The sequence below is a fragment of the Athalia rosae genome, chromosome 2 (assembly GCF_917208135.1).
Source record: "Athalia rosae chromosome 2, iyAthRosa1.1, whole genome shotgun sequence".
Classification (NCBI taxonomy): domain Eukaryota; kingdom Metazoa; phylum Arthropoda; class Insecta; order Hymenoptera; family Athaliidae; genus Athalia; species Athalia rosae.
In genome coordinates, this window is record NC_064027.1 from 27,942,297 (window position 1) to 27,954,998 (window position 12,702).

The 12,702-nt window shown below is 34.5% G+C and overlaps 2 protein-coding genes and 1 long non-coding RNA gene across 5 annotated transcripts; 1 reads left to right on the forward strand and 2 right to left on the reverse strand.

Moving 5' to 3' along the window:
* Positions 1 to 68: 68 nt before the first annotated feature.
* LOC105685711 (NADPH-dependent diflavin oxidoreductase 1) lies at positions 69 to 9,828 on the forward strand. 3 transcript variants are annotated; one of them, XM_020852278.2, is made up of 12 exons: positions 69 to 204; positions 408 to 1,871; positions 1,937 to 2,016; positions 4,321 to 4,441; positions 4,499 to 4,580; positions 4,771 to 4,910; positions 5,441 to 5,586; positions 5,853 to 5,938; positions 6,173 to 6,319; positions 6,407 to 6,715; positions 6,819 to 7,021; positions 7,151 to 9,828. In XM_020852278.2, exons 1-12 carry the CDS (start codon positions 119 to 121, stop codon positions 7,278 to 7,280), a joined length of 2,994 nt encoding a protein of 997 aa, XP_020707937.2. In that variant the 5' UTR covers positions 69 to 118; the 3' UTR covers positions 7,281 to 9,828. The 3 variants fall into 3 exon arrangements, with proteins under 3 accessions (XP_020707937.2, XP_020707936.2, XP_020707935.2); XM_020852277.2 differs by lacking the exons at positions 69 to 204; positions 408 to 1,871; positions 1,937 to 2,016 and adding exons at positions 2,078 to 2,216; positions 2,858 to 2,935; XM_020852276.2 differs by lacking the exons at positions 69 to 204; positions 408 to 1,871; positions 1,937 to 2,016 and adding an exon at positions 2,666 to 2,935.
* LOC125499915 lies at positions 2,665 to 3,147 on the reverse strand. The gene is made up of 3 exons (XR_007276956.1): positions 3,008 to 3,147; positions 2,850 to 2,929; positions 2,665 to 2,769 (listed from the first exon to the last, which is right to left on the reverse strand). It is a non-coding gene; the product is annotated as an uncharacterized LOC125499915 (long non-coding RNA).
* A 144-nt stretch (positions 9,829 to 9,972) lies between the features above and the next one.
* LOC105685732 (E3 ubiquitin-protein transferase MAEA) lies at positions 9,973 to 12,320 on the reverse strand. The gene is made up of 5 exons (XM_012400089.3): positions 12,078 to 12,320; positions 10,952 to 11,363; positions 10,534 to 10,846; positions 10,157 to 10,466; positions 9,973 to 10,075 (listed from the first exon to the last, which is right to left on the reverse strand). The coding sequence occupies exons 1-5, from the start codon at positions 12,114 to 12,116 to the stop codon at positions 9,974 to 9,976; spliced, it is 1,176 nt and encodes a 391-aa protein (XP_012255512.2). The 5' UTR covers positions 12,117 to 12,320; the 3' UTR covers position 9,973.
* Positions 12,321 to 12,702: the final 382 nt, after the last annotated feature.

The following is a 12,702-nucleotide window of genomic DNA, read 5'->3' on the forward strand; positions in this document are numbered from 1 at the left end:
GCTGTATCAATGACGTTTGGTGGAATGAACTCAACCAGCTGAAGAGTTTTTAACCCCTAAAAAAATTATTTTTCGGTGCCTCCAGACTGTGCCTTCAGACCATCTCAGAAAGATTAAAATGCTGAAAAAAATTCTGATTCTATACGGAAGTGAGACTGGAACCGCCCAGGACACGGCTGAACAGATTTGGAGAGATGTCAAAAGGTTTAATCAACATATTGTTCTAAATCATTGTTTCCTAAATGTCAAATCATTGATAACGTGTACGACTCATTCAGAAAATTGCTAATTGGATCGGTTTATTCAAATATAAAATTTGTTGATACCTTCATTCTTCATGTTATTTTTGAAAGCCCCTTCAAAGAATTTGTATCATGACTTGGGGCTCATTGATTTCATTTTTCCAGAATTGGCATCGATTGTTCTGTAATGTCAATGGATGATTATGATGTAACAAAGTTAATATTTGAGGAACTAGCCATCTTTGTGGTAGCGACAGCTGGCCAAGGGGACCCACCAACCAACATGCTGAAGTTCTGGCGTTTTCTTTTGCGAAAAAATCTTCCCAGTAATTCGTTGCAGAATTTGCAATATGGTGTACTTGGTCTCGGGGATAGTTCATATGAGAAGTACAACTTTGCTGCGAAAAAATTGAATAAACGACTTGCGCAGCTAGGTGGCAAAGAAATTTTATCCATTGGATTAGCTGATGATCAACATGACTTAGGAATCGATGCGACTACCGTACCATGGATGGACGAATTGTGGACAAAATTATCCTCTGAGTTTGATATTCCACTGAGAGTCCCAATGAGCAATGAAAGTAATATCATTATGAAGTTTAATGTTACGCTAGTTGATGGCTCTGTTGAATTTGAGGATTCAAATGTCCAAAACGATATATATAGACATAAATTGTGTATAAATGACACAATAAAAGTGGGTAGAGTCTTAGAAAATACAAGAACTTCTGCAATTGATCATTTTCAGGACGTTAGATTAATTGAATTTCAAGTCGAGGATGTTGAATATAGTCCAGGAGACATTATATACCTTAGACCGAAGAACTCAGCAGAAAAGGTAGACCAGTTCTTTGAAGTACTGAAAAATAACAAAGTTTCTCTGTACCGGGATATGATTATTTGTGTGAATAGTTCTGAAATTCGAATTCCTAATGTGTTACAACAAAGATTAACCCTAGGACAAATAGTGGAACAGTACTGGGACTTGAATTATAAGCCTAGGAGATATGCAATGGCGGTCCTGAGCCTGATAACGGATAACCAACTTGAGAGGGAGAAATTGTCAGAGTTCACCACGCCAAGTGGGCAGGAGGAATTGTATAACTATATTAATAGACCTCGAAGAAATATCCTAGAAGTTTTGAATGACTTTCCAAATGCCACTAAAAAATTGAATGTACAATTACTATTCGAAATTATGTGCCCTATAAAACCAAGAGCGTTTAGTATAGCATCCAGCTTGAAAGAAACACCGAATCAAATTGACGTTCTTGTAGCTGTTGTTAAATATAAAACGAAACTCTTTGAACCGAGACTTGGTTTGTGCTCCAATTGGCTCAGTGGATTGAAGAGAGGAGATGAAACAACATTTTGGGTTCAAAAAGGGACATTACATCTAGAATATTCTAAACCTGCAATCCTAATTGGTCCTGGAACTGGGATTGCTCCATTTAGATCTTTTTTACTGGAAAGATCCAGAGTGAAAAAAGACTTGTCGGACTGTCTGCTCTTTTTTGGGTGTAGGAATAAGCTGAAGGATTACCATTGCCGGAAGGACTTTGAAGCATTGATAGAAAATTATGGTCTAAAAATGATTCATGCTTTTTCTCGAGATCAGGATAATAAGATGTGAGTTGTCTTTGTTATAAAACCTAGTATAGTTAAAACATTTGCCTATTCATGACTTCTTTCAGATATGTACAACACAAGATAAAAGAGCATGGCTATATTTGTTGGCAATTCATAGAAAAGGGTGCAAGCATCTATTTGGCTGGTAGCTCAAAAAATATGCCTGCAAGTGTACGCCAAGAGTTTGTCGCACTTGCTAAACAATTTGGAGAATTAACGGATGCTGAGGCAGAAAATTATGTGAATCAATTAGAAAAGAATGGACGCTATCAAACAGAAACTTGGAGTTGAATTGCTCATCCTAGGCTTTCACATTGCATTTAAAAAATTGTCCGGTCACGATTGGTAAATATTCCTGTTGCAATCTTTGTAATGTCCATAGTAAATTGAATGATTTATTTTCACAAAAACTTAAAATTTACGTTATTCTCACTCAACGTTGCACAGATTTCCATTACGATCTCTGGAAACTAAATTCAAATTTGTCACCAGAATAAGTTACCAGGCAGTTGGCTACATTGTTTGACGATAACGTTTTCACTGTCGGGGAATCTGGTTGATTCACTGGTTGATTTTGGCCAAGCTGTTCGTCGCGAATCAGCTAACCAAAAACTATAACAGAGTGTGGTCAATGTGCATGTGCATCGCATTGCGAAATGTGGATCACGTTGCTCTCCACAGTCCTGTAATATAATCGTTTTAAATCAGTCAATAATTGTGACAAAAACTTGGAATAATCCTTATAACTCCAATCAAATGCACTCATCGTAACATCACCAGAGTTATTTTAGAGTTTAAAATTTTTTTTTTTTTTCAAACCTCAGGGTCCACCCACTATTTTTGCGCGCGAATCCGAAGTTTTCTGCTTGTTCCATTAATTTTGTCGATTTTGAATAAGCTAGAATTAGACACAAAAACTAATCAATTCTCGATATTCGATAAAGTGAAGTGAATTTAATTTAATATTATCTTTGATACCTCAAAAGTATTTTCAAACATGTCGGGAGGCTATACGAGAAAGGAATTCGGTGCTGACCACGAGGAAAAAACTCCTTTAGCTAAAGGTAAAAACGAAAATTACGTTATTTATTCGTATAACGCAATCATATTTACTATTATCAACAGGAGTGTATTACATTACGTTGTCGAAGTATCGGGAATTATAACCCTAAATCTCAGCCCCCCAAATTCTTGATTTTCCCCCCTTTTTTTTCACACACGTATTTAGCTACGCTTAACCACTCGCATAGTTCCGTGCTATGATGAATGAAAGATACCTAATGCCAGCATGTCTGAACTATGTCTGAACTATGTATGAACTATGTACATGCGATCTTTGATGCAGTTTGGTCCACTGGACAATACTATAATTTAATACTATTTCGTAAATAAATCGATAACCCCTTGACATTTCCTTATCATAACTAATAAATTTTTTCGAAAATAACGTCAGCATTCTTTTGGGGCCTATAACTTAATCTTAGATTCGAGCATTGATGTATTCTTTAAAAGTTATGTTATCAAAATTTTTGTGAATCCTACTCAATTTTTCTAGTATTATTTGTTTACGTCTTATCTTTTGTAACTCACTGATGATACTGATTATCAGATCTCAATATAGTTGGTTCCAAACCACATCTTCCAAGGACATAAGTGATATTGGGCTTGTTGCACTTTAGACCAAGACTTCCATATAATGCTATCTCATGGGTTTAAAACTGCCAGTAAATATCATGTCTTCAAATATGAGTATGTTATTGTCTACAGGTATCTTGGGTTTCAACCACACATCTCATGGTCATTGAGACAGATTTCCTCAAATTGAGATTTAAATTTTCTTTGTTTGAAAAGAAAAGAAAATTGTAATATTTGCATTTTTGGTAATTTTAGATAAGAGAAAGCCAGACTTGGTTGTAATTAATGCTTTTCCAACTTCGAATAGCTTCTTTACATCCTATCAGACATTTGATCCTTCACTTATTTCTGGTAATTAATATAATTTTCTTATATTAATTCACTCCAGCTCATTTTTACATTCATTTCAGAGCTAAGTAATATGACATTTGCAACTTGCTTGCCTTGCAGCTCTTTCACAAGTATCTGCAAATAGTGCAAATATCCCAATATCATATTACCAAGTCCTGGCCTTATGCTAGCAGCTCTTATTATCTGTAAGAAGCACTGTATTTTTATTCTCTGCTTGTCATGATAACATTATCAATTGTTCTCATGGATGAACAAAATTCTAGGAAAGTTAAACGGCACTTGGTATTGTAGTAGTGCAAGTTGTATAATTGTTGCAAATTATAAATGTCCTATTAATGTTTTGAAAATTCTACTTAAAATTTTGCTACTGTACTTTGAGAACCATCTCACTTGGGCTGACTCATTATCACTGTTGATACTCCAGTATTTTGTTTTTTAAATCGGTAAATTTATGACATTTTAGGTACCGTTCCAGTAAGACTTTCCCCAGGATGGGAAGGCACTGGAAGGTCCGAAGATGAGTTGAATTTCAAAGGAGTTACCATGGACCAAGCAGACTTAGAAATAAATCCACCTACCGACAGGTTATTATTGTCAAAATAATTTTTCATTGAGTGGTTTCATAAACTTTGATCTTTCAGGTGGAACTGGGTTGCATTGGTATTCGTGTTACATGGAATCGGCAGTTTGATGCCATGGAATATGTTCATCACTGCCAAATCTGTAAGAATTTCTCTATTTTCGATTTTTGGAGTAAGCCAAAATTAAGAAAAATGTTTCGTTTCTTTGTAAAACATTTAAACAGATTCAATTCTAAACGCGTGAAGATTTACACAATAAAGTTGGAAATTAGCGATTGAATTTTATCAATCAATCTATGAAGCTCTTCTAATTCTATTTTATTTTTGCACAGTACTTTGCTGACTACAAGATGGCAGAGACATACACAGGCTACAAATTGAACTACGCCTCGAATTTTCTATCATCATTAGCATTTGCTGCACAAGTCCCAAATTTCCTTTTCAATTGGTTGAATCTATTTATCCAACTAGGGTTCGTAAGAAATTTCAGATCTACTTGATTTGAGAGTTATATTTACTTTCGCCTCATCAAAACTCATACATTCTGTTCGATATCACTGTTTATCATATGCTTACAAGATTCTCTTTCCTTCACCTTGAAATTATTTCAATTCAAGTACGCTAACTATCAGCAATAAATTGCCTCATGTCTGCACACGAAAATATTATTGGTCTTGATTCTTAATCTCCAACTGAAACACCACTTAACACTGATTACAAAAAGGTCAGATGATCTGCGATTTAGAAATCGTCCATCATCTGATGCTCTTAAATTTTATTAGTGAACAGGTGGCTTGGATATTATTTTTAAGAGCTGAAATTACTTTACAGTGAACTTTGACTTTAATATCTTGTTAATTGGGTCATAGCAGAGTTAACATCATATACCAGTTGTCAAAGTAACCATGATTCATCTTCTTTGTTTTCTATTTATTAACAATTGACCATATATAACATTCTCTGCATAAATCAATGTATACATGTACTTTTTTTGTCATACAGGGACAATTTAACAGCACGAATTGTATGGGGACTTTTAATACAAGTCACAATGTTTGTGCTGACAGTCATTTTGGCAATGGCAGACAGTTCTGGGTGGCCTGGTGTATTTTTCTGGATTACGATGATCTCTGTTGTTATTCTAAACAGTATGTTCATCTTCTTATTATTTCACCTATGACTATATTCAACACATATGGGTCGCAATTAATTGGATATTGGCCACATTTCGTTCACCTCAGTGTTCACATTTCTCGCACTATTTGCTTCATCGTTATAACTTTGGATAATTGCTGATACATAGTTTTGCTTGGAAATATTGTTGTGGATAGAATCTAAGGGAAAGAGTTGAAGACCAAGCCAAATATGGATTCAATAAAACCCCGCAGATTTGAAAATGATTTATAACTTTCAGCTGGCAGTGGGATATATCAAAATTCAGTATATGGAATGGCGGCTAAACTACCTGCCAAGTATACTGGTATGGTGATTCTGGGCTCTGTGAGTAAATTTCATTTCATCTTTTTGTCTTATTTGAAAGCCCGGACGAGAATAGGTTTGCACAAGTTTATCACGTGCATCACTTCCTATTCATTCATATTCTTGGTCAAGGAATAAAAAAATAGCTTTTGCTGTTATTTATTTTACCAACTTCACAAATCTTCCAATATTGTTTGTAGATGAACTTTGCAGGATTTTTTTGCCAAGCTTCTGATGTACGTTCATCCATTTCAGAATATCAGCGGAACCTTCACAGCTGTAATAGATTTAGTGGCCAAAGTAATGTCTCCTAATCAACGCACAGCAGCTATATACTATTTTATAACAGCCCTGCTAGTACTTCTTGCATGCTTTGATACATACTTCGCATTGCCATTGAATGTAAGTAACCCAATCAAAATTTTCCTATAGATTGATTAATAGGTGACCAATTACATCGACAACAATGTAATTAAAATGAATTTGCAGAGGTTCTATCGTTATCATGAATTGTTGACCCAGAAAGAAAGTAATAAAAAGCAATTTACAACGGCAGCTAGAGGAAGAAGTTCAAGACCACCGTATTTGAAAATACTTCTGCAATGCTGGCCGCAATGCTTTAACATATTCTTCACCTTCTTTGTTACATTAGCCATTTTTCCCAGTGTACAATCTGACGTTAAACGGTCCAGTCCGACTTTTTTTGTTGCGGAAGACTATTATGTCAACATTATGTGTTTTATGACGTTCAATGTTACGGCCATGATTGGTAGCTCAGTCGCTTCTCTTGTTCAATGGGTATGTTGTGATTGTATTAATAACACGTATACGAAGCAAAATTTTTTTTCTGCCAACTGTGGTGAAATTTGATACTGTGATAATCAATGAGTATTTATTGCAGCCTTCGAAAAAGTATACTGTCATTCCAGTGGTTCTACGGGTGCTATACATACCGTTATTCTTGTTATGTAACTATAAACCCCAGGACTATGTCAGAACGATGCCAATTTTAATCGACAATGATATAGTATTTTTCTTGATTGCCTTATCGATGGGTTTTTCGAGTGGCTACCTTTCATCCATCGGCATGATGTATTGTCCAAGGTAAGCCAGCTTAACATGATATATTTCACAACTGTAGTTATTATTTTATGCATCGTTTCTAATGCCTTAACAATCTTGATCGTCATTCTAGTTCTGATTATATGGTAAATCTTTAAATTCGTGTTTCAGAGATGTAGAACCTCAGCATCAATCGACTGCTGGTATGTATGGCGCTGCATTTTTGATAACTGGTATTTTTACGGGGGTACTTTTCTCCATGTCGATGCCTTACATTGTTTCCAGTACATTGTTTTCCTAATGACGTTTTTTATTTTTCGAACAATTGTACAGATAAATTGAAAACTACTCGCCTTGCTATTTATTTTGTATGCAAGAAGATTGTACGTCCACTGAAAAATCAAACTGTACATATAAATCTAGAGACAGCTACAGACATTACTATTGAACGTGTTAACCAATTGAAAGACCATGGAAAATAATTTATGTTCCATGTAATTTGATTGAAATAATTTTATGCTGAATAATACGGATTCAATCTTGTTGCATTCAATGCGTAAATTTTCATCCTTCACTGGCAAGGAACAAAAGATGAATAGAATTTTCACAAGCTATGTTCCAACGTCCTATAAAATTTTCATCTCATTTGAATCGCATTTACCATCGGTCATTAATCGTACCATTTACACGTATTGTCCCAGTCTCGTAAAATTCCTGAAAAAAATTCTCTCTTCACCAATTTTGCTTATTCGAAAAATCATATACAGCTTCATTCTACATTGATTCTACAACAGATAGCTGTTAGTAATCAAATACAAATTCCATACTCACAACTTTCTCATGGGACCCATTAGAGCCGCTTATAAAGCACATCTATGATCCACATAAGTGCATCAATTTTGACATTAAAAAAAAGCGCAATATTAATAAGCGTTTTATTATAGCTAAATGCATAATTATATTCTCTATATCGCCAATTAACAACTGTATGTTATCCATTTTCTCTACTATATTAGCTTCCATTCAACTTCCCTCGAATCAAATACTTTTGATGCTGTTATACATTTGCTATTTTATGTTTGAGCAGATTTTTTGTTCAATGTGTGCATGATACCTGATAAAGACAGACTGAATATTCTTCTGATTCTCAGAATGGTTCTTAAGACTTAACATGTCTCTGATCTTATTTAACATACTTTTAACAGCAGGATACAAATAACGGTTCTTTTATATTGGCTTTCTTTTGAATTGACTATAATCATTAAGTCACTATCATTGCTTTTTTTGTATGTGTTCTTGTTCTTTTGTTTTGTAGTAGTTATTGTTTTTATGAGCACAAAAGTATTTATACCACATACTTAGATTTTTCATTTCACGCTTGGTGAATGAGGAAATATATTAGATGGGTTTTGAACGAACTGTCAGAGTAGTGTATATTTATTGCGGGGTTTAATGGTGTGAAAATATCATTTCTAATATAAAATTTAGCTGACTAATAGTGCATCTCGTTATATTTTATGTGAGACACATTTTAGAAGTTATTTATTTATATGTACGATGGTATTGATGTTGCACCAGATATAAAATTTCATATGTAAACATTTCTAATAATTCATGCATTGAATTATTTACTTCTATTTGTGAAGCCGTAATATTTGAAAAAGTCTCTACAACTACTATTTCAAAATATGAGGGTTATTCTCATTTTAGGTGTTACCATTTGAAAGAATTGAGTTACCGAATAAAAACGATCAAACTAGGATACTTGTGTTGGAAAATAGGCCTCAAAGTGATAAAATTTGAGATTTGTAACCAAAAAGATTTTTTAACAAAGTTTGTGTCACAATCGTGAATACCAAAATGAGAATTAGCCATTAAAATCTTGTTAACAATTATGCAATCGCAGTAGTCGTATAGTGTGTAGGATGACTATACAAACACATTTACCTGATATAATAACAATTTCGATTGGTACACCATCGTTTACTATTTTGATGGTCGCTCCATACGGACTTAGATGTATAATATATCTTGGAAACTGCAATTGATACTTTATTAAGTCATAACAAAATATACAACGTAACTTTGATCGACTGATACAAAGCGTACATTCTACCTTTGACCTGACCTGAGCATGAATTGAACATACTAGATCTATGATACTAGCAATCGCATATTAGTTTCAATTTTCCTGATGGACAATCCTTCATATTAATAACCTATGCAGACAATAAACGAAGAATTTCAGAGAACAATATATGAATGAAACTGAATCAATTCAATTACTGAAAAAACCGTGGAATTTAAAGATTCTTAAAAAGCTGGTACAACGTAGACAAGGTATTTTTATATTGAGTCATTTAATTGAATGTCTAGTTAACATTCTTTAAAGACATATCATGTTATTCATTAAAATTCATTAGTGTGTAGTTTAATATTCATTATTTATATGCAATATTACCCATGCCTTATTACAAGAATGGTATAATTCGTTATTACGTATATTATTATCGTTTGAAAACGTCATGTAATTTTCTATTGATATCCTCATGAAGTTTATGTTGAAACATCAATTCGTATTTATGCCATTCTTGCATTGCGACGGTCGTTCATTCATGTTAGAAAGATGAGCCATTTGTGTGAGGCGATGTAAAATACATGAGAAAAAAAATTCTACCGCAAGATTGATGATCTGACCCTGCACTGTAGTCAACATAAACGTGACTATATGTATACGTAGAAAGAATGTTGATTAAATACTGATAAAAAAACATTGTCTCTTCATTCATAACGTTTCAATTTGTTGTCAACAATGGAATTAAAGAAAAATACCATTTTTTCACTGAAAATAGATTTTATTTTAGTATTAGTGTAAGCATACAACAAATGATATATTTTTAAATCAAAGTTTATATATATAGAGAGAGAGAGGAAAAAAGATTCTACTTCATAATATTATACAGTCGCAAGATACGAGTATTTTTTTTTTTTTGTTTACATGACGTAAACTTTTTCGATCTTCTTATATGGGAATACTTCTTTGGTTTTTGGACAGACCACAGTCCCATTATTTTCCAGGGCCATTTTCTCTAGAGCCTGATGACATATACAATTTCAACAAGTATTGACAAAATATTGCATTAGATATTTCGGACTTGAATATTTGAATTGACTTACGTGTTCGCCATAAACATATCCATTGGGCATCATCATCGGCTGATTATATTCATTCAACGGTTTACCACTGATGCTGCACACAAGTCGAGATTGGGAGCAATGAGCAAAAGGTAAAGTAGTCGCAAGTTCATTCAGAGCTTCGTTGCATACTGGGCAGCTTGGATTTTTGCCCTCTCTGTTGGCGCTGTAGCATTGGGGTGTTTTTAGAGCTGATAAACCTGCCTGTAGAGCCACTGTGAATACGCTCTGACTGGCCAATTGGAATAGTCTATAGTTTTCGTGCCGGAATTGTTCGATCAACCTCTCCCACCTGGCAGCATTCATTGGTCGTAAATGAAATTTGATAAAACCTTACAATTCAATAATTCAAATTTCACCTTTTTTCATCAAGTAAGTCCTTGTAAGGACTCAAGTCTGTGTTGGCTGGGAACGCAAGCAATCCCATACAGCACTGAATTTCTTGAAGCTGATAATCGTCGTAGTTGGCAAAACATTTTCGCGCATGTTTCACGGCATCAAGTCTACGATCTGCTCGCACTAGTTCAACAAATTCTTGTACGCGTAAATTGAATTCCATTGTGCTACCCAATTTGCGTAGCTTTGAACGATTATCGTGACACCATCCAAGGCATCTTGCTGTTTCGTGATTAGCCAAAGACTTCTCCACCTCTCTCGAAACCATGAAGACATCTTGAATAAATAACAGTACTTTCAGAAAGTCCTACGAACTTTTTGATCACTTCAATATTTGAAAATGAACTCAATTTTTTTGTCTATGTTTTAATCTGGCTTTACCAATGTTAGTCAAGTCCCTCAGCTCGCTGTTATCGGCCAATTTAGTAGCAGTTTTATAATATCCCTTGCGTAAGAAATATTCTATCAGCATCCTGTCGAGTCTTTGTCTTCTCCATTGATTGACAGCACTCGGTGCTGTATTACCATGTTCTTTAAGATGATCGAGACGTCTTTTACAGACCATGCCAGCTTGCAATTCTTCTGCAATGGATTCTTCTGCTTTGCGTTTCAACACTTGAAGTCGAGCGACAACTCCTCCCAAAAGACGAGTTATTTCCCCACTAGCCACTCCTGTGGATTCTCCTACAAGGCCTTTTTCCAATTCACTCGCCGCTGTTTGTACATGTGATACCTCACGGTCCAATGTCTTTTGTGCAGATCGAAACTTCTTGTTTAAAAGTTCATATGGCACCTAAAAAACAGTAATGTGTCTAACAAATGATAGATCTGAAGCACAGGTGAAATTTTCAATTATAATTTGTAGTGGATGAATCGAAAAGTTCTTGTATTTCATGATTTGCAAGTTTGCCAAAAACAGATCATTGTGGACTCTAGCCAATTATTTTGTAACAAAAAATAATGATCCTGCGGCAGAATAATCGCACAGCAGGGAATGCGGCATTGGTGTTTAATCATAGAATAAAATCCATAGCAAGTTGAAAATTGTGTACATAAGTATGCGAATGCTCATCTGTAAAGTAATTCAAGGACGAGTGAATAAATTTTACAAAGAAAAAAAGAGACATTGTAAACTGTATGATAATTATTTGATTTCAATGACTATACATTACTCATTTTTTAATTGGTCGAGCGCATATCAAATAACAAACTTAAACTCGTGTTGAAATAACAGTTTCATCGACGTTCATTACCTATGTATTTGAGAAAAAAAAAACCCAAATCGGACTCTATGTATTCATAAATGTTGTAATATACCAGCTATCGTATAATAATGGTTCCAAAATAAAATATCATTTGACAATTTAACGATGTTTGACGAGCGGAATATTTCTAACAACTACGAAACTGTAATTTAATAGGGAGACATTTGAGCGGACCGTTTTCAGCCATCAAAATAAATTCTGACATTTGTAGATGGTGATGATAAAAACACAGTTTTATTTACCTTTAGTGTCGGGTGCTCCAAGCTCTTAACGTCCGACATTATACTTCGCTTTATAACACACCGTATTTTTTTTTTATTAAACGCACAGTTAGTTAAAATAAGATTTAAAAATGCCAAACGAACGCACTACGCATTAGATGTTGAAGAGGAATGAGGAAAACCTTCTATCCATTATCTTCCAGCTGACTAGTGTAAACAGACGATGGATGGCAATCGTACAAAATTCACAACGCTTTAGTTTTCTAACATCACGAGTGAATAACGAACTTAACATTTTAACCATAACAACGAGATGCCGCCACTTTGAACCTTCACACGCTTATCACATACAACCAAGCCAGCTGAACCAAACCGACAAATGAATCACGACGATGATCTGATGGATTGCTTTATCACTTTCGAATCTAGAACGCTATTTAGTAAGTGTAAAAAATGAACTGTGTTTGCAATTCTAAATAATAAATTTTTATTAAATTTTCAAACCTAACCCAGTATCGTTGTTACCGCACAAATGTAAATCCAATGCGAAAGCACGTTGTCGGTGCAGTACGAATTAAAAGACCGTTGCACAGCTTTCGGTAAGAAAATAGAGAAAGAACCAAACTATAATGAAAGAAATATAAAC

Bases quoted from the DNA above. Each gene is read 5' to 3' on its own strand.
- LOC105685732 (XM_012400089.3), bottom strand. From the start codon at position 12,116: ATGTCGGACGTTAAGAGCTTGGAGCACCCGACACTAAAG. The intron at 11,364-12,077 runs GTAAATAAAACT...ACTGTTTTTTAG, and splicing joins TGGAGCACCCGACACTAAAG to GTGCCATATGAACTTTTAAA. The intron at 10,076-10,156 runs GTAAGTCAATTC...ATATGTCATCAG, and splicing joins GATATGTTTATGGCGAACAC to GCTCTAGAGAAAATGGCCCT.
- LOC105685711 (XM_020852278.2), top strand. From the start codon at position 119: ATGCTGAAAAAAATTCTGATTCTATACGGAAGTGAGACTGGAACCGCC. The intron at 6,716-6,818 runs GTATGTTGTGAT...TATTTATTGCAG, and splicing joins TCGCTTCTCTTGTTCAATGG to CCTTCGAAAAAGTATACTGT. The intron at 7,022-7,150 runs GTAAGCCAGCTT...TTCGTGTTTCAG, and splicing joins GGCATGATGTATTGTCCAAG to AGATGTAGAACCTCAGCATC.